Source organism: Coturnix japonica, chromosome 24, assembly GCF_054131305.1.
Source record: "Coturnix japonica strain WE chromosome 24, WE-NBRP24, whole genome shotgun sequence".
NCBI lineage: Eukaryota > Metazoa > Chordata > Aves > Galliformes > Phasianidae > Coturnix > Coturnix japonica.
The window spans coordinates 3189646-3212089 of NC_140686.1; the positions used below are offsets into that span (position 1 = coordinate 3189646).

General features: G+C 48.3%; 1 protein-coding gene, 1 long non-coding RNA gene and 1 pseudogene across 8 annotated transcripts in view; 2 read left to right on the forward strand and 1 right to left on the reverse strand.

Moving 5' to 3' along the window:
• LOC146757033 (uncharacterized) overlaps positions 1-22444 on the reverse strand; it is a 32076-nt gene that overhangs the window by 999 nt on the left and 8633 nt on the right. The gene's annotated exons all lie outside the window — the stretch shown is intronic.
• On the forward strand, positions 1633-14164 carry LOC146757034 (uncharacterized; annotated as a pseudogene). Its single transcript, XR_014936935.1, has 4 exons — positions 1633-1683; positions 10378-10504; positions 11103-11213; positions 11319-14164. The product of XR_014936935.1 is annotated as an uncharacterized LOC146757034 (transcript).
• On the forward strand, positions 15374-18870 carry LOC146757035 (protein MANBAL-like). 6 transcript variants are annotated; one of them, XM_085523384.1, is made up of 5 exons: positions 15389-15835; positions 17412-17510; positions 17627-17666; positions 18050-18243; positions 18681-18867. In XM_085523384.1, the coding sequence occupies exons 2-5, from the start codon at positions 17445-17447 to the stop codon at positions 18780-18782; spliced, it is 402 nt and encodes a 133-aa protein (XP_085379510.1). In that variant the 5' UTR covers positions 15389-15835; positions 17412-17444; the 3' UTR covers positions 18783-18867. The 6 variants fall into 6 exon arrangements, with proteins under 6 accessions (XP_085379512.1, XP_085379510.1, XP_085379511.1 ...); XM_085523385.1 differs by having other exon boundaries at positions 15756-15835; positions 17585-17666; positions 18681-18854; XM_085523383.1 differs by lacking the exon at positions 15389-15835 and adding an exon at positions 16824-17299 and having other exon boundaries at positions 18681-18866.

Here is a 22444-nt window from a genome sequence, read left to right on the forward strand (position 1 = left end):
CTCATGTAAGATACCCAACTGATTCATTTATAAAGGTAGGTTTAAACAATATCACTCCCTGTACAGAAAGAGTTGGGGGAAAACACACTGGACAAATGACCACAGAGTCTCTTCCAGGATCCCACCTTAAGAGGCAAGAGCTTTTCCATTCATTTACATTTATTTTATCCAGCCATTAGTTCTTATCCACAGACTGAAAAACTTCTCTACTGTCCTTCCATAACAGGCTCTTTATTCCCATAATATTCCCTTCATTGAATTCCAAGCAGCTTCAATCAATGTTTCTTGAATATAGTAGCCAGAACTGCAAGTAATATTCCAGCTGGAAGAACATTGTACAATGCCTTAATTGCAGCTTATTCTCCACAGAATATCTTTCCCTATACATCTTCCACTCTCCTGTTCACTTCTCTCCAGTTATCCATGCTGCAACAGTAAGGATTTCTACTGTCTCCCAGGAGGGTTGTTATTGGCCTTGACATGCCCAGTCTCACTGGTTTTTCTGTATCTGTACCATGTCCCAAACGCATGTGTTCTGCTGCACATGCGTTTCCTCAGTTGTCACCTACTGACAACACACCACAAATTCTCATAAGAAAATCCCAACGAGTTTTTGGTGCCAAGGTCATTACTGCAAACAGTGCAAGACTAGCCCTCAATTTGAGCCCTTGGAAAATCCCCTTATTGCCAACATTTCTCGTTCCAATCACTCCTGCAGGAATTTTTGTTGTTGCTTATGGCTTTTGAGGTGGTTGCCCTAAATAAAAAAAAGAACCACAAGCAGTTGTTTCATTCAGCAAACACCAACTCTCGCAACGATCATCTCTTTTACATGAATTAGCTGTTTACTGTCTGGCACAGCCTCAAGAGCACAAGTGAAGTATGACATATGGGACTACATCTCTTCTCTTTGTCTGGAGGAAAAAAGGAATTGGTTGTTCTATCAAAGAAGGAATTCAGTTTTGTCTTGCACAACTGATCACCTGCAAATCTACTTGAACTCTGCCTCATTGTTAAAAGATGGGTTAGATGCTCATGATTAAGCCTTGCACATGCTGAAGTCAGGCATGCTTCCATTAATAATGTCAAAGCCTGAACAGTTACATACCACCAGAGCACAGCACAGGAATATACTTAATGCAATACCAAAAATCGTATTTGCTTATTGAGTTCATACACAGCTCACATTCAGTGGGATCCAGGACAAGAATGAAGCTGACAGTTTCAGCTGCTTCTCAACCCCTCCAGTGCAAACACAACATAAACTCATGGGAAGCAGTTCTATGAGTGGCAAAACAACAGCCCCAAGAGCTAAGAGAACAGAAGCAATCCAACCAGTTCTGCCAGATAAGTGCTGTAGTGGGAAGGGAGGTGGTTTTGTCCATTTATTTTTTGCAAATGTTGAGGTGCTAAAATAGAATGTGTTTATCCCCTTAGATCTTTTTCACTGTAAATATTCTGTTGTTAATAGCTGGTAAACTAAAGGCTGAAAAGAACAGGCTTTATATTTGTCATAGCAAGCCCATTAAAAGAAAGCAGTATAACCCACAACTCTGAAAACAATCAAACAGAAATCTTCATGAGCGTTTTCCACTTTGGGAATGCATTTAAATCCTAACATTATGCCTGGTGATGACAAAAACCGTCAACATTTATGGATGCTTAACTAATCTTCACCAGCAGGTAATAAGCTATCTGTTAATGCACACATGAGAATAACCCCACTCTTGAGCAGCTGTCTCAAAGTTACAAACAAAAGCCAAGCTTATCACTTCCAACCCATGGGGCAGACTCACCAGTTTTAAAGTGTAGCTCTGCTCTCAGAGCTCTGTGAAAACCTCTACTGCTGAAGCTAGACACTGAGAAGGATACATGCTTATGATAGAAGCAAAGCTTTCATTGCACAGTAATAAAATGTAATGGAATACTGGCGGGGAGGTTCAACCTCTACTGCCATCCCACTAACATCTGCCTCTGATGTCATGGGCTGACATAATAAAATAGGAGGCATTACTTTCAGAGCAGCCCTCATAGATATATTACAATGGGGTCCCATGTTTTACAATAAGATAATAGCAGAATGCACAGTAAAAGCACAAAGTTCTGTTATTTTGTTGAAAAAATAATAATTACACGGAGCAAAGAAAAACATGTTAAACAGACCCACAACTACTGGTAATGGACATGTAAGCAATGGAAACAGATATGACTGTTAAAACTTTCATTTAAGATCTGTCCCAAAACATCTGCTAACGTGATCATAAGAATTTAATCACCCCTGATTAAAAAAAGTTACATTTCCTTCAACAGGATATTTAGCTATTGCTACCAAACAAAGCAAAGAACTTTTTAATTAAAGCTTCACATCCAACAGCTGTAGCAGTATCAAAGACTTTGCTTCTCCCTTTAAGCAGATAGGAAATACGAGCTGTACCGCACAACATTTGAAGTCTTTCTTAATAGCTCAATACTACCACATGCAAAACAAAAGCATGAAACCTGGCAGGACTTTTCAATTCCTGCTGTATTTTTCCCAAGGCACCAGACAATACAGCTGATTTTCATAACCCTTGGAAGAAGCACAACACCTGCAATTCAAGTACAATGCTTTCCACCATTTCCATTAATCAAAAAGACAAACATCTCAAAGCTTCAGGAGAATACTGTATTCCATTGAACCTAAACTGCACTATGCCGAACGTGGTGGAGTTACAGAATACACTGATTTTTAATAAACATTAGTTTTCCTGAGCTCTTCTGGTAAACCAAGCTCAGATTCTGACACTGAAAAGGAAATTCTCATAAAAACTAACCTGGTATTTACTTTTGGGCTGCTAAGATAACATAAAAACATTTCAGATTTGGTGTTGAGGGGACAATTCTATTTAGGCATGAAGAAATTAAGAAGAACAGAGAGTACTTCTGAGGTTATCAGAACAGGACTAGGGAAAGCAGGAGGAACAGAAAAACAAGGACAGGAACTACATGAAGCAGGACTGTGCTAACACATTTCAAGAAAATTACTAAGACAGAACTAGAAACACAGGAAGGGAAGAGAATGTATTTTTATGTAACTGATTACACTACAAAGTTTTGCATGTAGATGAAACAAGATAAATCCATATCTACAGGAATGAGAAGAGTTAACCAAAAGCCTTATCCAACTAAAACAGACCCTGCTGTCCTGAGTCTTCTGTTCACATCCCACTGAATTCAATTCTAAAAAGGCCCTGCTCTACAAACGATGCAATTCTGAATTGCAGACTTGAATTCAGTAGTACTACTGGATGGATTTTAAACCTCAGACTGAGTCTTGGGAATACATCCAGAAAAATCTCAACAGTTAACATTAATCAAAATCAAAGAAGAGATATGGAAAAAATCTTTGAAGGGAACCTGAAGTACAGGAACACACAGTTCATGTTAAGAGATTAGAAGTACTCCTGAAAATAAAGAGGAGGAAGCGTTGCAGCAAATAAAACCAAAGTAACAGAGAAGGAAATGGAAGGACAAAAGTTAAGAGGTAAACAGTGAAATAAATCCCCTGCCGGGAAGAGAACTTTCAGACATCCAGGTGAGAAGATTGTGACAGATGGATTCATTTACTCAAGTAAGACAAATAAAGAGGATGTGCAAAACGAAGACATCACAAAGACAAGGGCAGAAAGCAGAAGATGCAAGTAGACACACAGCAAAGAGTCCAGAATTTCTATTGGGGTTTCATGGATTTGTTAACATAACCTTGTCTGAAAAACAGAGACTCTTGGGAAGCAGGCAGGAATACTATCAGTTTTGCAAGTTACTCAAAACCAGGAAAGTCTGTCTAGTAAAAGACTGGACACTTCTGAAACCAGAAAATAATGCAACACAGGTTTTGAATCTATGTCTATTCAGTTGAGGCAGAATTCAGGCAAGGTGAGACAACAGATCTCAGACTAGAGGACTCCACAGGCAAAGCAGCACAACGGAACAGAAAGCAAACAGTGCAGAAGGACAAGCTGAATCAAATTACTTCTGAGTGCCAACTACATACTACTGGAGACAAAGTACAAGGCCAAAACAGAGTAAAAAACCAATAAACAATTTCAGGATTAAGTATTCTCAACCCTTTGAAATTATGCACAAGCCTTTTCTTTACAGCTGGGATGCAGAATTTCTGAGAAATTCTGAAGTGTTTAACAGTGGAAACACTTTCCAAAATATTCCTGACTATTCACGTTTTTCCTCTTTGTAAATTTCCTAATTCTACAGTAAGGAAACAGAGTGAAGAAAGGGCTGTCACCCTTGCCACAACTAATGACAACTAAAGAACAAAGGCACAATAGTAAGTAATACATAGATTTCTGAAAACACACAAGCAGCACAGAATAACAGCACTGGGAGGGACTAGGAACAAGTCATTTTGCCCATCCCTCATGTCTTACAGCAATAAAATCCATAACTAGACTAACCCCAATATATGTCTAAGCTGTTACTGATGAAAATTCTGTAGCTTTTCCAACCTATTCTTCCCAAGCTCTACAAGCTTTACTACTCAAAGGCAGTAACTAACACGAATCTTCCTAACTGATACAACCACTAGTTCATAGCCTGTTTGCCATATAACAAGTTTACAATTCTTCTTTACAGCAACCCTTCATATAGTCACATACAACAAAGCAATTAACTCCTTTGTCTTAAGCTTCAAGCTACTCAATATGTTTCACTAGCACAGTCAGTCATTAAGAATTCATTTTACTTAGGTCCCGTGCAGTTTTTTTTGTTTCTCTTTTCTTGTTTCCTAAAACTGTTGTGCAGACAGTGATCACTGACCCTGTGCAAGAAAAATCACAAATACACTTCTCTGTATTTGTCCCAACCAAAGAGTATCCTGTTGAGAAAGTCTGTTCAAGATCAGTTTTCAACCACAACAAAGGACATACTCTTCCTCATTCAACCTCAGCAGCTTCAAGCTTCAGCTTTCAAGCCATGAATGAAGTATTCACTGATACTGTCCTGGAGTCCTTAACCCTCATAGAATAAAAAAATCATTACGGTTGGAAATACCTCTAAGACCAAGTCCAACCATCAACCTATCAGCACCACATTTGCAGCGTTTGAGGCACGGACTCAGATGTGAACGATCCAAATCGTTTATTACAAGTTCTCACATCCCTTATAGACCTTCACAAGTTGTTATTTTCTAACTTTCCCGTCCGCCCTTACAACTTTCCCAACCACCTTTACATGTCAACAGAGCATTCTACAGAACCCTTTTCAACTGTCCATGCAGGCACGTATCCAATCAGAGCTCTGAGACCCTTCTTCTCCTTGCAGAGGTGTCCTTGGTTCTCATGCTGTTTATCTTGCTCCACAGCTGCTGCTCTGAACAGCTTTTCTTGTATTCCCACAAGTACCAGTGCAGCCACCGCCCTCAGGCACCCTGGCCATCCCTTACTCACTTCCTTGGCAATTTGCAGCTCAGGGGTTTGGCAGATGACTTTTTTCCTGGCAGTTCTTAAGGTTCAAAGTCCAGCTGTAATCTCATTTCCCAAATATGTCACTTCCTGTTGAGTTATTTGTGCTTTCTGTAAACCAAGAAACTCAGCAAACTCTCAGTCTATTGTACACAGTCCTTTTGTTGCTGTGGCAGCCACGTGCTGCAGTAAAGTTCCACCCTAGGATGGAGGATCCCAGATCTCAGGCTCATGAGTTGACCATCATTCAGCTGTTCTCACAACCCTGGGTAACACTGTCCAGGTTAACTGAGACTCTTCTCCCCATATCAGGGCTTTCCTTTTCAAAGGCAAATAACCTTAGGCTTCCTTTGGCCAAACCAGGCAGAAGAGACATCCCTCAAATCCAGAAGGTAAACTCAATCTTTTTGTTCCTTAACTTGGTTAATAAAGTGCATGGATTTGCCACCACTGAGTGTATCCATTCAACTATTCTAGTACTTGCCCTCAAGTCTTGTACCGAAGTACAGCACTTGCTATCAAAATTGGAATCCAAACTCCAAAAAGTTACCTATTATTTCTTTTATCCTTCTACAGTCCCATACCCTCAAAGGGCACCGCTTTACCCTGACTAGGCAAGCTCTTGCTTTTAACTTCTATTTAGGGCTTCATTTTTGGCCCTGATGCCCACACCACTAAGTGTATCATATTTGAGATTGCTGTAACTCCTGGGGGTACAACATTGTTTTGCCCAGTTTGTGTTAAAGACAGAGTTACAGTTTTTAATCAGTCAATATCGTTGCACTCTTAGCTCCAGTTTTATTCAATTTCTTGCCAGAGTAACCTGGCAGGTACAAGAATTTCTGTATTCCTGCTTGTTTTCTTAGCTTATGTTTAATTAATCCAAAAAAGGAAACCTTTTCCCGTTGGGCAGTAGCATCTACTACTGTTACAAAACCATCTATGGGTAGTAAGAAGCACCCATATCCACCAGAAAACGAACCTCAATATCCTGCTTTCCTAAATGCAATTTCCCACTGCAGTTTGCACACTGCTTTTCTTCCAGTGAGGTCACCCCCAAGTACACTGCCCGGTGCAACTCAAGGGTAGGTATGGCCAGCCATACGGACCACAAACCCACACAGAACCGCAAGGTATCGCTGCACAGAAGACTTATTAGGACCCTTAGACAAGGATCTGGGGAAAGTCGTATTCTTACAGCAGCTTCTGGGTAAAGCTCCTACCCACAGCTCGGTTCCATTGCAAGAGTTCTGTTCAACACAGAATGTCCTCTGCTGCTGTACCGGAGATTGCCTCTTGCTGGGACATACTCGTGGGGGAGAGCAGTAACAGGAACGCCAGGACAGCAAGGGAGGGATGCCTGATGACAAGGGTGTGCGAATGTCCCCACCGAAGGAAGCAAAGAGAGCCGGCAGAAAGCGATGCTTCATTAGCGTAACAAAACACAGCCCCCATTCCTCCCTCCCTCCTCCCCTGCACCCCTTCCCTTCGCCATCCCCCGGGGGCAGATGTGCCATGAAAACGAGCTCTGGGCGTGATCGTTGTGGGAATTCCTGCCTTCCTGAGCCTGTGCGGAAGAGGCGAGAGCCTGGCTGGAAGCCATCCGGGCAGCACCGCGGTGGCAGGAGGTGCACCAAGGCCGTCCTGCGGCCAGCTCCGGGCTGAGGGTACTCGGCGTCCTCTGCTCTACGCGACTCCGAGGAGCCCGGCTACCTGCACCAGAGCTGGGAGCAGCCTGCTCCGCACCCAAGGTAGGTGCCCTTCGTGGCTCGTGCAGAGGAGCGCACGCTTCCTGCCCCCTGCCAGCAGCACCGGGAGAGGAGCGGGGAGCGGCCCCGGACGGGGCGGAACCCGCACTGCCGTACCCCAGGCGGGACCCTGGTCCCGGCTCCAGCTCCCGCTCAGCGCAGCAGGTTTGCTGGCCCAGACGGGCTGCAACCAGGGCGGCAGTTCATGCAGCCCGGGCTGGGCTCCGAGGGGCACGGGAACGGGCTGGGAGCTGGGACAGTGAGGAAGGGAGCAGAGGAGGTCAGCGTGCTCTGCTGCCCGGTTGGATCTCTGTAACACAGCGCAGCTGGGGCTGCAGTTCTTCCTCTGGGCCACGGGAGACACGAGACGGCCTCGCTCTGCAGCTGTGCACGCGTGGATTGATGGAAGCTTTAAACCCCCCGATGCCTCCTTTGGAGTGTCTTAATGTGAAGCCTCCAAGTGGAAATTTGCACTCGCCCTGCTCCTCCTCCCCGACAGCCCCCAGCTTCTCTTTGGGGACCCTGCGGGCAACACGTGCCTCTGGCGACCCTTGAAATGGCGTTACCTTTTGTTTGCTGAGCGCTTGCCTGATGGCTCAGCTGGGGTTGTGCAAAGCCCTGGCAAGGCTTTTGTTCAGGCTGTCCCGGCAGCTGCAGATGCCTTGAGCACACAGCTGCGGGCCCTGAGCACGTTCAGCATCTGCCAGCAGCTCCGGCACTGGGCTCTGGAACAGACGATGAGAAACTGGCAGCCTGTGGGCTGACTGGAGCACGCGTTGAGAACACGGCCGAGCAGCAGCAGTTCAGTAAAGCACAGCCCAGGTGCCTTCTGCAAAGGGCACGCGGTGCTGAGAGTGTCCCCTGGCAGTGAGCGCAGTCTGCGTGCTCGGCTGAAGAGGGAGGGAGGAATGAATTTATTGATATCATGCAGGTGTCCTGGAGTGCTCTAACAACTGCTTAACAAGGCTGTTGTAACCACGTGGTTGTTTATTGCCTTAATTGTTCTGTTTAGCACTGCTGCTATTCGATAAGTTGCCTTCACGGTTCAGTTAAAATTCCCAGCACAGCATCGGCTGGTGGTGGCTGTGACCGTCACAGGCTGGTTTGGCTGCAGTGCTGTCAGATACTCTCTCTTCTCAGGAGATGGAAAAATAATCTCCATGTGGTTGGATGTTTTGTTGATTTATTGTTGTGTTTAAGTAAGCCTTAAGTAAGTTGTGTTTAACTCCTCGCCGTTTTGCACTTCCTTACCCGAGGAATGTGAGCCATCACCACTTTTAGGTAACATCAGCAGTAGGTGGTTTTGAGAACTACATCAGTCACCTTTACAGAGTACTTTTCCCAACCCTTTTCTGAGGGCTTGCTTGATTTCAGCAAGCCCAGGGCTACTTCCACTCCTGAGAGGATGTACGGACATCTGCCAGAGGATTTAATCCATTTGCCACCAGGTGTTCCCTCACGGATCTGTGGAGGTGGTGCTCCAGCAGGCTTGCTGTGTTTGAGTGTTGGGGGCTGCATTCACGGTGTTCTTCCATGAACCAGGTGCTTTTCTGCACCTCCTGCTGGATGGTTGGATGGCCATACCATTTTCTAACAGTATTTCTGTTAGGGCAGGCAATAAGCCGTCATTCTGCTGCCTCTGTTTGCCTTAACTGTGTAGAGGCAGTGCCTTTAATTAGTGCTATGGGTGCAGTTTTGCATCTGTTTGGAGCCAAACCCTACAGGTGGAGGATGTGTGGCCTAAAGGATTGTAGGCGACTCGGGGAGGTCTTCGTTTATTGTGTGAATAAGCATTACCTGCACAACTTGCACCACGTAGTGCAGCAGAAATATTGTGGAATATCAGTCGCTTTTGATTCTGGGAGGACCGGTGCAGTTCTCTTTTGCTTCATATGTCACTTCCAAACCCGACACGATGCTGATAACACCTTTCCCATTTTGCATCCAATTACTGCCCCCAGTGACCTCTGCTTTCTGCTCAACTACAGCAGTCACCACGAGAACATTCACAGAAGAATTTGGGACGTGCTTCATGTCTCTTGTCATCGGTTTGTTTCCCTTCTTGCCATCCTGCAGACTTTGCCCATTGGTCACAAGTGGATCCAAACACAGCATACACTCCTAAGGGAGAAGCAGGACTATATTTGTTGATATAATAGGGATATGCTGTAGTGATTTAACAGTGACACAGCAGGATCGGAGGTGGCTGGATACACTTGGTTATTTACTGCATGGAGGGTAGGGTTACGCACACACCTACAGGAGGCTCTCCCATTGAGTCACGAGGCTCAGAGTAGTTCCCCTTTTTTTCTCATGTCTTCAGACCACAGAGGTAAGGAGCTAGGATGTGGCTGGATCCTCTCCTAGTCCCAAGCTTGGTCAAGGCTTTGTGTGGAAGGAATCATACGTGCACAGTCCCTCTAAGACAGAACCTTAGAGAGTACATGAAAGCTCCAAAGTAACCACGGGTGTCTTACAGAAGATCTGTATTGAGAAGGAGTCTTGATGTCAAGCTGCAAGGGATCTCTGTGCAGGTGTGAGCTGCAGAAACAGCCCTGCTCGAGGGCAGGTCCTGTGGTGCAGCCCGCTGCTGTGCAGCAGAGCTGGAGGGGCACTTGGGCTGCTCCCTCTTTTGGGGTAAGATGACTGCCTCCTTGCCGTGCTTTGTCTTAAGTCCCCTCTCAGTCTCAGCTGTCGAACTAAGTGTCAGCTACCAGTTGTTTCAGCCTCCCAGTCTGAGACAGCTTTGTGACGGTTCATCTCTTTGAGCCAGACTGTTTCCTGTGCTGCAGCTCATTGTCTTCCTCTGCAAGGCTGGGCAGTGCCCTGCAGAAGGGCTGAGCTGGGACTGGGACTGCTGCATTCCCTCACAGCTCCCCTGCCATTTCTCTTCTCTCTGCAGGCTCCAGTTCAACTTCTGCCTTCCAGCCGTGATCATCCCAGCCTGCAAGAGAGCAGCAAATGGCCGCAGCACATCCAGTTGAGGTAGGGGTTGGGGAAGCAGGCAGGAGAGGCCAAGGGGCCAGGGATGTGAATGCAGGGGTAGAGGGAGGTGCCCTCAGCCAGCGTGTGTGTGCTGGGGACAGAAAAGCAGCTGGGGTGTGAGGTTCTGTCCTGTGCGAGCTGCTTGCCTGGGCCTTGGCTGTTCCCAGCAAGGAGCCTCTTTCTTGCAGGAGCCCGTGAGCTTTGAGGAGGTGGCCGTGTATTTCAGCAGGGAGGAGTGGGCGCTGCTGGACCCTGTGCAACGAGAGCTCTACCGGGATGTGATGTTGGAGACATACCAGTGTGTGGCCTCGCTGGGTGAGAGCTTGTTTGCCTTTCCTCCTCGTTAGGGCACCTTTGGCTGTGCAGAATGAGCCTCTGCAAGCCGGGCCTTGAATAAACACCATGCAGCTACATATTGACTCACACCACAGTGCCAGCAAGAAAGGAGAAACTGAAAAGCATGAGTTTCAGAAGGGATTAGTATGCACGGCACTGTGATCAAAGCCACAGAGTCAGTGCTGGCAAGCAGGCATCAGCCAGGAGGGAGAAAACCAGCCCTTGTGTTGTGTGTTGCTTGGTGCCACCAGCTCCAGCTCACAGATGAATCCCTGGTTACTGCTATGGAATTGAGGATTTTCCATGCAATTGCCATCAACATTTTGATGCCTTGACCTCTGGTAGACTGTAAGAAAACAAATAAGCTGTTGTAAAGTTAATTTGAAAGAAAAAATATCCCTTCACAATGTTCAGAGATGTCAAAACATTCTTTGCTCCAAGGGAAGCTGTAGGCACAGTGTCATTTAGACCTAAATGGTGGTTTCTCCTTGGGGAGGGGCACAGAGTGGAACTGTTGAACAGGCACTGTGCCAGCATGAGGGAAATGCTCTCTTGTTCCCTGTTTCTCTCCCTGAAGCTCCACTTCCAGCCCCCAAGCCCATGCTGATCTCCCTGCTTGAACGAGGGGAAGACCCCTGGATCCCAGATGTGCGTAGCCCTGAGGCCATGCCAGGAGACCTCAGCCCAGGTGAGGTGGTGGAGGGAAGGGGAATGTTGGGGCTGTAAGAGCCTTCTCTGCCTGTGTTTTATTTTGGGCACCGTGTGCTATTGCTGCATTTCCTCTGTCATCCAGCAGCTGATGGGATCAAAAATACAAAGGAGGTTCCGCAGAGAAATTGTGTAGCGGAAATGCAGCAGAATCGCAGCTCTGTGGAAGAAATCAGAAGGGATGTCCAGGAAGTCCTGCAGCAAGGTCAGGGTGAGCACATCAAGAAGCCCCTGGGAAAGCGTCTGGGAATGACACTGAGGAACCCAGTGGACTCCAACATAGGTCCAAAGCAGCCTGAGGAAACCAGGAGCAAGGATGTGTGCCAGATGAAAAAGCAGAATCCATGCACTGAGTGTGAGAAAAGCTTTAAACTGGATTCCAGCATCACTAGCCACCAGTGCACGCACTCAGCAAAGAGGCATTATGAGATCTGTGATTCTGCAGAGAGCATGAAATGGAGACTCCACCCCACTGGCCAGCAGTGCATGTACACAGGAGAGAGAGCCTTTGAGTGCTCTGACTGTGGAAAGACTTTTACGGACAGTGGGAGCCTCACTTCCCACCAGTGTATCCACAGAAGAGAGAGACTGTACAAGTGCCTTGAGTGTGGGAAGAACTTCAAAGAGAGAACCCACCTCACCATCCACCAGCGTGTCCACACAGGAGAGAGACCATATAAGTGCTCTGAGTGTGAGAAGAGCTTCATAAGCAGTTCTGATTTGAAGCGCCACCAGCGCATCCACACAGGAGAGAGACCCTGCAAGTGCTCTGAGTGTGGGAAGAGCTTCATAAGCAGTTCTGACTTGAAGCGCCACCAGAGCATCCACACAGGAGAGAGACCATATAAATGTCCTGAGTGTGGGAAGAGCTTCAAAAGGCGTGCTGAATTGAAGATGCACCAGCGTGTCCACACAGGAGAGAGACCATATAAGTGCTCTGAGTGTGAGAAGAGCTTCATAAGCAGTTCTGATTTGAAGCTCCACCAGCGCATCCATACAGGAGAGAAACCCTTTCAGTGTCCTGAGTGTGGGAAGAGCTTCAAAAGCAGCTCTGAACTGAAGATGCACCAGCCTGTCCACACAGGAGAGAGACCATATAAGTGCTCTGAGTGTGAGAAGAGCTTCAAAAGGCGTTCTGAATTGAAGATGCACCAGTGCATGCACACAGGAGAAAAACGCTATAAGTGTCCTGAGTGTGGGAAGAGCTTCATAAGCAGCTCTGAACTGAAGATGCACCAGCGTGTCCACACAGGAGAGAGACCATATAAGTGCTCTGAGTGTGAGAAGAGCTTCATAAGCAGTTCTGATTTGAAGCTCCACCAGCGCATCCATACAGGAGAGAAACCCTTTCAGTGTCCTGAGTGTGGGAAGAGCTTCATAAGCAGCTCTGAACTGAAGGTGCACCAGCGTGTCCACACAGGAGAGAGACCATATAAGTGCTCTGAGTGTGAGAAGAGCTTCATAAGCAGTTCTAATTTGAAGCACCACCAGCGCATCCATACAGGAGAGAGACCATATAAGTGCTCTGAGTGTGGGAAGAGCTTCATAAGCAGTTCTAATTTGAAGCGCCACCAGAGCATCCACACAGGAGAGAGACCATATAAGTGCTCTGAGTGTGGGAAGAGCTTCATAAGCAGTTCTGATTTGAAGCGCCACCAGAGCATCCACACAGGAGAGAGACCCTGCAAGTGCTCTGATTGTGGGAAGAGCTTCATAAGCAGCTCTGAACTGAAGGTGCACCAGCGCATCCATACAGGAGAGAGACCATATAAGTGCTCTGAGTGTGAGAAGAGCTTCATAAGCAGTTCTGATTTGAAGCACCACCAGCGCATCCATACAGGAGAGAGACCATATAAGTGCTCTGAGTGTGAGAAGAGCTTCATAAGCAGTTCTGATTTGAAGCACCACCAGCGCATCCATACAGGAGAGAGACCATATAAGTGCTCTGAGTGTGAGAAGAGCTTCAAAAGGCGTTCTGAATTGAAGATGCACCAGTGCCTGCACACAGGAGAGCGACCCTATAAGTGTCCTGAGTGTGGGATGAGCTTTAAAAGGCGTTCTGAGCTGACGCTGCATCAGAGCATCCATCAGGAAAAAGAGACCCTGTGAGTGTCCTGAGTGTGTTAAGAGCTTCAAAGGGAGTTCTGAATTGAAGCTGCACCAGCATATGCACACAGGAGAGAGACCATAGCTTCTGTCGGACATTTTAGAACATTTTGGCCAGGCCTGCATGCAGGGAGATGCCTGGGAACTTGTCTTTTCTCTCCCTCAGAGAATCCCATCTGCTGTGTTACCAGAATGTCTGCACCAGTGAGCTGAAATGGCAGGAAGCCTTGAGTGTGAGAAGGGCTTTGTGCCTAGCAGAGAGCTCCTCACACTCCCAGAAGAACTTCATGCAAAGCTCAGTCCTCATTAAACATTGCAGTCCACAGGACAGGTAGCTACTAGGAGTGCATCTCCTGCAGGAAGAGTTTCTCTCAGGGCTGGTGCCTCATTTCTCATGGGAAAACCCCCAGCAGGAGAGACCCTCAAAATGCTGGAGAGCCCAGGGATGAGGGAGACCAATGCTTCTCTCCATGCAGGAAGAGTTTGCAAAGGAGACGGCATCACCGACACCCTCTGCAGAAGGGACTTAACCCAGGAGCTTCAGATGGCCTTTCCTTGCTGCCCAAAGCACTTCTCTCACCATGCCCGCTTTCCACTTCTACTCTTCCCACCAGCTGCTTTTTGATGCTGTTTCCTAGTGGAGAAGTGGTTGTGTAGGGATCTGCTGTGTGTCTGTGTGCATGTGTTGCTCTCAGTCATTTCTGAGCGCACTGATGCATCCCAGAGAAGGGTCAGCAGAGCAGTAAGGTGGCTCTTGGAGGTTTTCTGAGAATCTTCTGTAGTGGAAAGAGAAGGGGGTGAATAAAGTAGCTGAGTTGTTCTGGAGCTTTCTTCACTGTAGTCTTGTTTTTGCTCTTAAAATAAATGTCAGCATGTGGAATGAGGAGAGGGAAAGGTGCAAGCAGGGTTTCGTTTTGGTGCCCTCTCCAGCCCACTGCTTGCTTCTGGACAAGGCATTTCCTTTCTTAATAGGGGAGATGCTCCAGGCCCTTCACCATCTTCGTGGCCCTCCACTGGACTCTCTCCAAGAGATCCCTGTCTTTTTTGTACTGGGGAGCCCAGAACTGGACACAATATTCCAGATGAGGCATTAATAGGGCAGAGTAGAGGGGGAGGATCACCTCCTTCGACCTGCTGGACACGCTCTTTTTAATGCACCCCAGGATGTCATTGGCCTTCTTGGCTACAAGGGCACACTACTGGCTCATGGCCAATCTGTTGTCCACCAGGACGCCCAGGTCCCTCTCAGCAGAGCTCCTCTCCAGCAGGTCTTCTGCCAGCCTGTACCGGTGCATGTAATTATTCCTCCCTAGGTGCAAGACTCTACACTTGCTTTTGCTAAACCTCATCCGGTTTCTTACTGCCCAGCTCTCCAGCCTGTCCAGGTCTCGCTGAATGGCAGCACAGCCTTCAGGCATGTCAGCCAATCCTCCCAACTTCGTGTCATCAGCAAACTTGCTGAGGGTGGTCACTATCCCCTCATCAAGGTCGCTGATGATGTTTAACAAGACCAGACCCAGTACAGACCCCAGGAGGACGCTGCTAGTTACACGCCTCCAGCCAGACACCACACCGGCAATGACAACCCTCTGCACTCTGCCAGTCAGCCAACCCACTTCACTGTCCACTCATCTATCCCATACTTCCTCAGCTTTATAAGGATGTCATGGGGGACAGTATCAAAAGCCTTACTGAAATCAAGGTAGACTACATCTACCACCCTCCCCCTGTCCACCCAGCTAGTGACATCTTCATAAAAGGCCACCAGCTTGGTCGAGCACGACCTCCCCTTGGTGAACCCATGCTGAGTACTCCTGATAGCCTCCATATCACCCAGTTGTCTGGAGATGGCATCCAGCACAAGCTGTTCCATCACCTTCTCTGGGACAGAGGTGAGGCTGACGTGCCTATAATTACCCGGGTCTTCCTTCCTGCCCTTTTTGAAGACTGGAGTGACATTGGCCATCCTCCAGTCTTCAGGCACCTCCCCAGTTCTCCAAGATCTCTGATAGATTACAAAGAGCAGCTCAGCAAAGACCTCTGCCAGCTCTCTCAGCACCCGCAGATGCACCCCATCAGGTCCCATGGATTTATCGACCTTAATGTTTCCTAGGCACTCATGGACCACCTCCTCCCCGACTAAAGGGAAATCTCCCATTCCCCGGACTCTCTCATCAACCTCCAGGGTCTGGGATTCCTGAGGGAGAGCCCTTTCACTAAAGACAGAAGCAAATGATCCTGTGGGGTTAGGAAAGGGCACAGCAGAGCAGTCAGTGAGGAGCACAAGGCAGTGAAGCGCAGCACGAGCCATTGATTGCCTGCACTGATGATGTTCTGCAGCCACCTCCATTGAGATCTGCGTCCTGAGTGCGGATGGAAAGTGAAGGGAAAGGAGGAGCGGGGGATGGAGGGGCAGGAAGTGCTTGGTGCCGGCGGGAGCAGTTCCGGGCCATGGCGGCATGGTGGTGCCGGGAAGGTGATCGGAGCTGAAGGAAGGTGTGTAACATGTCCTTGCTCTGGCTGTCAGTGAGCGGGACGAGTCGGGGCTGCAGTTCTGTGCTGGTTTTTGTTGCTGGGACCGGCTGCCTGAGCAGAATGGGGGCAGTGAGAGGGAGGTTGGACAAGTGGCAGCATCAGGAGCACGGCCCGGTTCTGCTGTGCTGATGGTGCTGTACGGCTGTGGGTCCCCACTGAGGGTCGGTGAGGCAGCGTGGCCCCGTGTGTGGACGTGGGATGTAATCAGAGTGAGTGGATGCAAATGGAGTCAGAGGTGTTACAAGGAGAGGCTCTGGATTGGAACATGGAGAGCAGAGCTGGTGTGTCCCAGCAGGCAGGCATAGTCAGGTGCCCTTTGGAGCCTGCTGTTGTTGGCGCTGAGCTCAGGAGCCCCATCAGATCAACGTGGTGCTGCGTGCTGCGTATGGCAGCGCCAAGAGATTCCCTTGTGGGAGGAGGGGGAGGATGAAGGAGGCCAAGGGCCCTTTGCTCAGGGCCAGCTCCTCTGTGGCCTCTTGCTGGCCGGAGAGAAGGGCTGCCCGCTGGGCACAGGCAGTGCCTTCTGGCTCCCGTGCCGTGCCCTGTCCTCCAGCCCCCTCCTCATACCATGTGGAACGCCAGTGCCAGCAGTGCCAGCAGTGCCGCCATGTTAGAACCCTGGCCATGTCACCTTGGTCACCTTGGTCACCGTTGCCCCACGCAACGCACTCGCCTCTGAGAGCTCTGGACGTTGACAGCCATGTCGGAAGCCAAGAGAGCAAGGCTGGAGGATTCCCACGATTTAGGTGGGAAGATGGAGCCGGGGACTGCAGGGTCGAAGAGGAGGAGGAGGGGGCCCACCATGACCATCAGGTGGCAGACAGGCAAGCGAGCCCGTTCCCATCGCACCTGGACCAGCTGCATGACCACCTCCGTGGAGCCCATGGAGGTGGATCCACCTCCAGATGAACCCATGGAGGTGGATCCACCTCCAGATGAGCCCATGGAGGTGGATCCGCCCGTGGCTCAGCAGGCCTGGCACCACACCACCGTGCCAGGCCCCACATCCTTACCATCTCAGCTCCGCCATCACTGGTCCAGGCGCTGGGCTCCTTACCGTCTGCGCGGCCCCCGCCCCCGGCATTAGCCGGGTGGCTTCATTTAACATCAGCTCCTCCTTTGAGACCTCTGCGGGCCCCCGGTTCCATCTTAACCCTATTTCTATTGTGGATTTTAGTGTTAAGTTTAGTTGTAGTTTTAGGAGTAGGTTATTGTTTGCGTTTTTTAGTTAGGAGTAGGTTATTGTTCACGTTTTAGTGTTAGTAGATGATTGTTCCTGTTTTAGAGCTAGTTGTAGGTTACTGTTCATGTTTTAGTGTTAGGTGTAGGTTTCTGTTCCTGTTTTAGAGTTAGGCATAGGTTACTGTTCGTACTTAGAGTTAGGTGGGGTCCTACCAGCAGATGGCAGCAAACAGCGCTCACTCGGTAAGCACACGTCTTCTTTCTCACCCAATGACATGAGTGCTGCTTCATGAGTGCAGAGGTCTGTGACATCTCCGAGGGATGGGATTTGCATCTTGTGACTTTTCTGTTGCAGATTGTCGAGGAGCAGAGCGTGAGTGGCTGTGAAATGCAATTGGGCTTCATGGAAACAGTCCGGAGCTGTGTCTGGAGCTTCCTGCGTGGCCATTGTAAGGTAGGTGTGCCTTACTGTAAGCGTGTGCTGAAGCAGTGTTGGTTAAGCACAGCTCACTCCTCTGTCTTCAACAGATCAGCTTTCTGCGCACTTTATTTCTGTGTCTGGCGTTGTAGAGCACAGCAGCAGCAAGACAGCAAACACGTCCACAACCAGGTACGTGAACATGGGAAACTTTAATTCTGTGAATAATACTGGTATTAATATTAATAAGGCAGTGGTCACGCATGTGTGATGGAGCTCAGGGATAGGTTTATTCTTGTTTGTTAAGCTCTTCCCTTATTTGACGTCCACCCGTCCTCTCTTGCTTCTCTTCCCCCCACCTGCAAGTGCAGCAGTACTGAAGGCTGAGGGCTCTTTTCCTAGGCAGGAGGGCAAAGGCAACTGAAATGCAAGTTTGCTGTCCCTCTTTGTTCTCGGGTCAGTAGGCCCTGGATATCTTCCCAGCACCTCTCTTAATCAGCCTGGAAATGTTTGCTAGCAGGAAGTAACCCCATTGCAGTGCCTGAAACTAATGATGCCTTTTTCCCCCCTTACAGCACGCAGCCTCTGTGAGAGCAGTGGAGCAGCAGCTGTCTGCGCTATGGCTGCTGAACTGCATTTCTCACCACCTGAGATCCCTGAGCCCACGATATTGGAGAACATGCTGCGCTACGGACTCTTGTTTGGAGCCCTTTTCCAGCTCCTGTGTGTGCTGGCCATCATCCTGCCAGCTTTCAAGTCCCCAAAGGCAGTAAGTAGCGCTGTGTGAGACTGATAGGAATGCTCAGGCAGTCGGCTGGGAGGGAACTGTCTGTAGCTGTTGCCTACGGCAGTGTGCCCCGGCACTGCTGAGAGTGCCGCACTTGGTTCTGTCCTTCCTTCCGCACACCAGCAGCCTTGAGCTGCCAGCTCATCCTATCCTGCAGCTGCTGCTGCGCCCTATGAGCTGCCAGGCAGAGGGTCCACCCTCCCAGCACAGACCACCTTGCTAGAGAGGACTTTAGGCTCTGGTTTGCATGGGATTTTTGGGAACTTGACAGATGTGGAGTTTCTAATGTGCCCTGAGGTCAGGAAGGCAATTTCCTGTGCTGGTCTCCCAAAGCTGCTCGGTCAGGTGACTTGAGCTCCCAAAGCAGCTGTCAGCCAGTTGTTAGAAAGTTCCCTGACTTTCCCAATTGCTTCTTGCAGGACTCAGAGGGTTTTGAGTCTAAGACATGGGAGATGGTGAAGAAACCCAAGGCAAGTGCTGCTCAGCTGAGAAGCAAGAAGGAAAGCAAAAAGAAACAATAAGGGCTTGAGTAGGAAGGCACGAAGGACAGCAGAATCACCTGGAATGCTTCCTCAGAGGTGCACCAAAGGACACACACTGCATGGTCTGGTTTTCAGGCCTGGTCGTGCTTTCCCTTTCATGGACTGCGGAGAGGAACTAAGGAAGCTTTGTCTTTAGTCATTACCAGTATCCCGCCTATTTGATTTCATATTGAAATGTATTTTTGATGCATTTTGCATCTCTCTATTGCAAATAAAAGTGAAACAAACATTTGAATGGTGGTGCTGCCTCTTTCATTAGCTGCTCAAAATGTGCCTGGCTCAGGCTGGCAATCGCAGGGTCCTGATGTGGTCGGCTTCACGTCCCTCCTGGAAATGGAGCTGCTTGTCCCACGTTTCCGTGTTGGTGTTCCCAACTGGTGGCCTTTCAGCCCATCTGGAACTGCTGGCGATGAACTGTGAGCATCCCTTGTTCTCCGAGGGCTGAGAGAAACAAAAGCAGCGTGGGAGGAAGAAAGGTGTCCCTGCGCCTTGAGCTTGTCTCTATTCTGTACTTCTGTAGATACTGTATATCTAGAGCTTGTTCTTTGAGAATGATGACTGCTTTGTTTGATGTGTAGTTTCTGGCCCTCATTCGTCCTATTAATGCGATAGAACTGACAAACTTGTTTGTGTTCAGGTTGTTTGTATGCTCTATTTCTTATTTTCTCCGTATATGCACTGTCCCCATGATTTCCTGTGCATGTGATTAATTCACATGACAATAAACAGAAGAGACACTCTCCATTTCTTAGGAATGATGCTTAGGTTCACGTACAGATGAGCTTCTTAGTTTTAGAGGCTTCAGGCTTTGGAGACTACCTTGGTTTGAACAGCAGAAGGCATCAGTGTTCACTTCTCAGCAGCACCAATCTACAAACCTGAGTAATAGCTGCTTGTTGCTCTGTTTCTGCAGAGCCTCGCAGCTCCCCATGCACTGATTACAGCCTTTGGAAAGGCAGCCAACTCACTTTCCTTGGGAAGCCACACAGATGTGAACCGTAATAGCCCATTGACTTTAGAGATGATTGAACAGGACTCTTTGATTAAAGGATACTGTCAGATACGTGTCTGCCCCTCTATTATCTGGTGCTCTGTGTTGGAAGCTTGAAGCTAGCACATCTTGCTCTGCTGTTTTCTGTGTGTCCTTTTCCAGTTGGCAAGCTCTGACTGCTAGAACCCAAGATGCTAAAGCAATATTTAGACTCAAATGCATTTAATGAAAGGAGGCAATCTGTGTGTGTGCGCTTTCTCCAATGAGACTGGCACTGTTCCCTCGTGTCTTTACCAGATAACTAGACTTTATTTCCCATGGCTGAAATATGATCTGTCATCTGCCCTGAAGGAAACAAGCTTTATAGCTTAGGATTCCTTGTTAGTCCAGGTGAAGAAAGCTTTGCCTTCGGTGCCCTGCCTGGATTTTGGTCTTGGTGTAAAGGCTCTGACTGTGACATTCTGACTGCTGTTTTGAGGCTTACCTTTTGTCTCGCACGTGATAAGGATGAAAATTTAGCAGAAATACCTTTTCAGTGGTTCAATACATGCTGGTGATTCTGTGATATCTTTTTCTGGTGTGAGTAATTGTTGTTTAGTGTTGGTTTTTGTCCTGCTGTTAAAATGGGGGTGTTTTTTCTCTACAAAGCCTGATTTAGGCACTTAAGCTTATAACAACCTCTGTGGTAACAGGCTGTGTGTGGATTCACACTCATCCAGAAACACATGCAGAGGAAGCAGGGATGGTGCTGCTCAAGTCTTACTAAATGTAGGCTCAGCCTGATATAGATGCATTCCAGCGGAGATACCCAGCACTTACGTACTTTTGCTTTCACATAAATGCCCGAAATGAGCTGGGCATCAGCACGTTGTTAGAAAGCTCCCTGACTGTTTCCCAATTGATTCTTGTAGGACTTGGAGGGCTTTGAGTCTAAGACCTGGGAGATGGTGAAGAAACCCAAGGCAAGTGCTGCTCAGCTGAGCAAGAAAGCCAAGGAAAGCAAAAAGAAGCGATAAGGGCTTGAGCAGGAAGGCACAAAGGACAGCAGAATCGCCTGGAATGCTTCCTCAGAAGTGCACCAAAGGCAACGGACTGCGTGGTCTGTTTTTCAGGCATGGCTGTGCTTTCCCTTTCGTGGACTGCGGATTGGAACTAAGGAAGCTGGAAGAGAAGGGCTTCCAATGAATTAGCAGCAAAGAGGACTTCACCTATTTGGGACTTGATATATGGCAAGAGCTGAAGACACTGCATTCCTTTAGGCTCTGTCTCTTCAGGGCCAGGGACGGTCTAGTGTTAGCCTGAAATATGGCTAGAAGGGTCTGGAGAGAGGTGGTGTCGTAGCCACAGAGCCTCTGTAAGGCATCTGGAGCTTCCTGATGCCAGCTCACTGCTTGGTTTGTTTGATCACAAATGAGTCAACGGGAGGAGAACCTGATGTGTTAGGTGCCCCAGAGCTTACAGTGGCTTTGAAGAAAAGGGTTCTGTGGTGGGGCTGCAAGTCTGCCATCCTTTTGCATACACAGACTGCCATCCTCAATTGACAAATGCATTGTGAGCCCAGGTCCAGCAGCAGTGCTGTGCTGTGTCTGTTCTATACCAGAAGACTAGCAGCACATTTGCTGGAACCATCAGTGTGGGAAGGACCGCATTTGCTTCTCTCCCTTGCTGTTGGTGGATGAGTCAGGTGGGCAGCATGAGGAGAACAGAACAAAGCATGCGAGACAAAAGCACTCCGAAGTTGCTTGGAGATCTCAGGACAAAGAAACATGACAAAAATATCTGACACCAATTACATATAATCTTTGTTTCAAATTAAAACAAAAGTAACTTTTTAAAAGTCATGCTGCCTCTTTCTGTTTACTATGAAAGCTTCTTGAGCTCTGTAGAAACACAGGGACATCCATGGCCTGTTCACGAGAGTGACGCGTTTAGGGGAGGCCTTTCAGCTCCTTCGATCTGTGTGAGGGTGGTTGGCTCAAACTTTCAGGCATGCGTGAGTCTGTGCTTGACTTGGAAGCAGCAAAATGTCTGCCAGAACACCTCCACCTTCCTGGAAAGAGGAAACGGTGCAATGTCTTAATTAATTTGCCTCTCATGAGGGATGTTGGCTCCAAGAGCCCCCACGGAGGTAGCAAAATAAAGGCAGTGTTTGTTAATAGGATCGGGGGATTAGATGGGGATTCAGTCAATTGATAATGGGGATTTCTGTAGGCCCCATGGCAAGTGTAGCTGTAGCAGGGAGCTGCCTGGCAGCCACTTGGACTGCAGGAGGAGCGGTGAGCTGGGTGAGCTCTGGCTGGTGTTACTTGGTTCCCTCCCCAGAAGAGGAAAGGAAGGAAAGACTGTGCGGTAAGTCCTCAAATTCCCAGGCATCTATCTCAAGCAGTTTTTCTCTTCCATTTTTGACTGTTCAAGCAGGTCTCCCTCTCTGACCACATGCTGTCCCGCTCACAGTGCATCCTTGGGCTCCTCCAGTGCAAGCTGCATGATCCCTTGAGGCAGGCTCATAAGCAGCTCGTGACCCGAGTTCCAGTTCACATAGTTCAATTAAATCCCTATTAATCCTGCTTAGACCTAATTGACTTTCATTCTCATACATGTGCTTCTCTCTGCTTTAGAGATGCTCTCTGCTGATGTTCCCCACTGGCAG

Excerpts from the sequence above, each read along its gene's own strand:
- LOC146757035 (XM_085523382.1), top strand. The coding sequence starts at position 17,346 with ATGAGTGCAGAGGTCTGTGACATCTCCGAGGGATGGGATTTGCATCTT. Across the intron at positions 17,511-17,626 it reads TCCTGCGTGGCCATTGTAAG|AGCACAGCAGCAGCAAGACA; the intron begins GTAGGTGTGCCT and ends CTGGCGTTGTAG. Across the intron at positions 17,667-18,049 it reads GCAAACACGTCCACAACCAG|CACGCAGCCTCTGTGAGAGC; the intron begins GTACGTGAACAT and ends CCCCCCTTACAG.